Source organism: Morus notabilis, unplaced genomic scaffold, assembly GCF_000414095.1.
Source record: "Morus notabilis unplaced genomic scaffold, ASM41409v2 Scaffold2231, whole genome shotgun sequence".
NCBI classification, from domain to species: domain Eukaryota; kingdom Viridiplantae; phylum Streptophyta; class Magnoliopsida; order Rosales; family Moraceae; genus Morus; species Morus notabilis.
In genome coordinates, this window is record NW_010366152.1 from 4,524 (window position 1) to 8,249 (window position 3,726).

Below are 3,726 nucleotides of genomic sequence, written 5' to 3' on the forward strand. Positions count from 1 at the left end.
TAATATATTTAATATATTATTAATTAATATATTTAATAATATTATTTATTTAATATATTATTATTTTAAATATTATTACACGTTTTTAAAAATTAAATTACCAAACACAATTTCAGTTTTTTTAAACTGAAAACAATCTCAGAATAAAATTACCAAACGCATTTTCATAAATGATTCAAAAATAAAAATAATAACGTTTTCGTTTTCATTTTTATATAAAAAATAAAAATATTTTAGAACCAATTCTAAACGCACTTTAATATCTCTTTAAACTCATTCTGGTGGTTTTTAATTTAAAAAAAATAGTTTTGTTGGTGCAATTAATTTTGAGACTGACAACTTTGATCATATTAAATTTTTAAAGATCTCATGAGTTATTTTAAATATATTTAAATGGTCGGATGAAAATGAATATGAGTATGATAAAAATAGAAAAAAACTAAATATATTTAAGTGGTCGATGAAAATGAATATGAGTACGATAAAAACAGAAAAAAACTAAATATATTTAAGTGGTCGGATGAAAATGAATATGAAAATAAAATTGAAAATTGAAAAACTAAAATATATTTAAGTGGTCGGATGAAAATAAATATAAAAATGAAAATGAAAATAAAAATGATCAAATATTCTTCTTTCCCTGTTGGTCGACAATTGGCCTTTAGCCTTTTCTGAGTCCTCGTTTCTCTTTTATCAAATTTTACGTTGTCAGCTTTTGACGTTCCTGTTTTGTCCGCTTACGTTTTCATCATTGCCTTAGATATTACAAAGGATCTGACTGCTTGATTTCCACGCGGCACAAATGAGATTTTTTTTTTTTTTTTTGATAAAAGCGCAAATGAGAAAATTACTAAGGCCTGTTTTTTCTGTTTTTGTTTTTATTTTTTACAGTTTTCGAGAACAAAAAATAGAAGCGCGTGGACAAAATGCCTTTGGACTAAAATTTTTTATACATTAAAAATAAAAAAGGTTTTGTCCTTATCTAAAAATTAGGAGCGGGTAAAAAAAATACGTTTAGCGTAAAATTTTTTAAAAATAAAAACATTCTTATCTGAAAATTAAGAGCGCGTAAAAAACACGTTTAGCGTAAAATTTTCTAAAAATTAAAAATAAAAACGTTCTTGTCCTGAAAATTTGAAAACGATTTATTTCCGTTTTCATTTTCTCTTCTTTCGTTTTCTCTCTTCAGCCCAGACCAGACCCTGCGCCATTTGTTTTCGTTTTTCACTCTTCTGCGACTGCGTTTGTATTCCGGCTTTCTTCAGTGCAGAGGAGGTCCGAGACAGAGGTGATTCTGGGCTGTTTTATCCTGGGGACGACGAGGCTGGTATACTGCTTGTACTACCTTGGGCAGAGCCGCGAAACGTCTTAAAAAAAGCGACTTAGTCCGCGACTCAACCCAAGATTTTGTTTGGTAAATTCGTTCCTTTTGTGTTCTGCACTAACAGAGCCCGAGTTCAAAACATCACTCACATCAATGGCTGCCGTTCTCTCCCTCCACACCCTCTTTCTCCTCCCATCAAACCGTTCCTCCCAAGCTATTTCCACAAAGCCCCGGGCTGTCCTCAGCCAAGCCAACAAAATGCGAGTCCCCTATGTGCTGAGGCAGGGATAGTCCCGTCTTTTCCACAAGCTCCCTTCTGGGCTGAACATGGAGGTCATTGTGCAAAAGGAAGACCCAGATGAGAAAAAGAAGAGAAACACTGAAAACCCACCTCTGGTTTTCGTCCATGGAAGCTACCACTCTGCTTGGTGCTGGGCTGAGCACTGGTTGCCGTTCTTTTCAAACTCTGGCTACGATTGCTATGCCGTTAGCTTGTTGGGGCAGGTCTTCTCTCTTTCTCTTTCTCTTTCTCTCTCTAATCTATGTGATTCTGAAATTGTTTACTCTGCATACTCAAAATTGGTTGTTGATTGCTTTTATTTTTAAGGTAGCTTTTATTTCCAATCAGGGTAGTCAAGTTCATTTATTCCCGTATCACGTATTTTCAATGTTGATGCCTCGTCAATTATTATTTGTTATTATTATTATTTTCTTAGGGAGCTTTGGTTTTTACTCTTATTGAATTGATCCTCATTCCATGCGTTGTTTGATCCTAAATGTGTATAAGGATATAGGCTAAATTCCAGACCCAAACAAAAAGGACATTTATTTGGAGTTCAGATATTTCGTTTGTTTGTTTTTTGGGCTGAATTTGAATAGGAAAAGGGCAGAAATGTGGTCTCATTTATAACCATAGCTCCTTCCCTAGGAAAAGGGGACAAATGTGCTCGCACTTATTAAAGCAAGTATACAGTTAGAAGCAATGTTTACCTGTATCGCCATAACACGAGTGTAGTTGTCTGAAAACATGTAGATCACTCTAGTGGGGGAAAACCAACGAAAAGAGTGCTAGCACATTGACGCTCAAGTCAGCAAAGTGATTGATAATATGCTAGAAGATGATTAAAGAGTGTGTATAACACAATCAAAGCAAGTATTCATAGAAGAAAGAAGACAAAAGATTATAATGGTCCTATGATTATCTGTCGGTGTAATCGTAGGCCTTTACCTCGTGGTAGTCATTATCTTGAATGATTTGAACTTGTGTAGATGAGGTTGACCCGAATTTGAGGGACATGTGATCTCTGGATAATTGGATTTTCTACTAGTTAGTCTTTCTGATTTTCTACTTCCTCTAATTGGTTAGGGTGAAAGTGATGCGCCTGCTGGTTCTGTTGCTGGTACTCTCCAGGTATCTTAGCTATCATCAGCAAAAGCTCCTTATACAGGCTAATTTGATAATTTGGATTCTCTTGCTTCTATTTTCTACACATCCACCAACACTTGCTGTATTTGCCATAATGCTGCTCTTATTTCACGTTTCACTCCAATTTCTGCAGTAGACACACGCAGGTGATATTGCTAACTTCATCAACAGAAATCTCAAGTCACCACCAGTATTGCTTGGACATTCATTTGGAGGGCTTATTATTCAGTCCTACATTGCAAATCTTAAGAATGACCAACTCTTAGGTAACCTTCTACTTTTACTGGTTTATATTCAAGTAAAGAACTCAAGAAGGATAATGCCGTGTGAATGATATTATTTATTTATTTATTGTAATAGTTGCGTTATAAATTGGAACTGATTTCAGTGTGCAGGGTGATATATCTTTTAAGACAGGCCTGAGATTAGAATTTTTTATTTTCAAATAAAACAAAATGGCTGTTATACCAGCACAAGTTTGAGTGTTAAGTGTTGAACCTCAAGACACTACAGTTGTGCTTTCTATTTTCTATCAATCTTAGGGTTTGTTTGCTTCACAGGTTCATCAAGTTTTGAACCCATAAACAAGTGAATCGGTGTTTGGTTAATTTTTCTGAACCTGAGTTGTGGGTTTAGAACCCATTTTTTAGAAGTTCTCATGTTTTTAAACTTATTTGCTACATCATTTCTGGCTTAAAACCTTGGCTGATGGCTCTATTTCTGGTTTACTCATAATTCTCAGTTCTTACACTTGTCAAATACCAGTTCAAACTTTATTTTGATGTGATGTTTTATTCCCTGTTCAAACTTTACACTTTCAAACGCCAATTTGAATCAGAGTAAAACGCATACTGGTTCAGAACTTTTGGTTTAAATCCAAAAGGTTTTAAATCACACAATTCGACTGACAAAACGAACGGCCTTTAATTTCATAATGGCTTCATCCAATCATGTAATCTATTTCATATATATGATG

The 3,726-nt window shown here is 34.2% G+C and overlaps 1 protein-coding gene across 2 annotated transcripts; it reads left to right on the top strand.

Annotated features, from left to right (window-relative positions):
- The first annotated feature begins 1,310 nt into the window (after nt 1–1,310).
- Nucleotides 1,311–3,304, top strand: LOC21385935 (bifunctional epoxide hydrolase 2). Of its 2 annotated transcripts, none has more exons than XM_024173125.1 (3): nt 1,311–1,828; nt 2,691–2,735; nt 2,884–3,304. In XM_024173125.1, the coding sequence occupies exons 1-3, from the start codon at nt 1,652–1,654 to the stop codon at nt 2,884–2,886; spliced, it is 225 nt and encodes a 74-aa protein (XP_024028893.1). In that variant the 5' UTR covers nt 1,311–1,651; the 3' UTR covers nt 2,887–3,304. The 2 variants fall into 2 exon arrangements, with proteins under 2 accessions (XP_024028893.1, XP_024028892.1); XM_024173124.1 differs by having other exon boundaries at nt 2,887–3,304.
- Nucleotides 3,305–3,726: the final 422 nt, after the last annotated feature.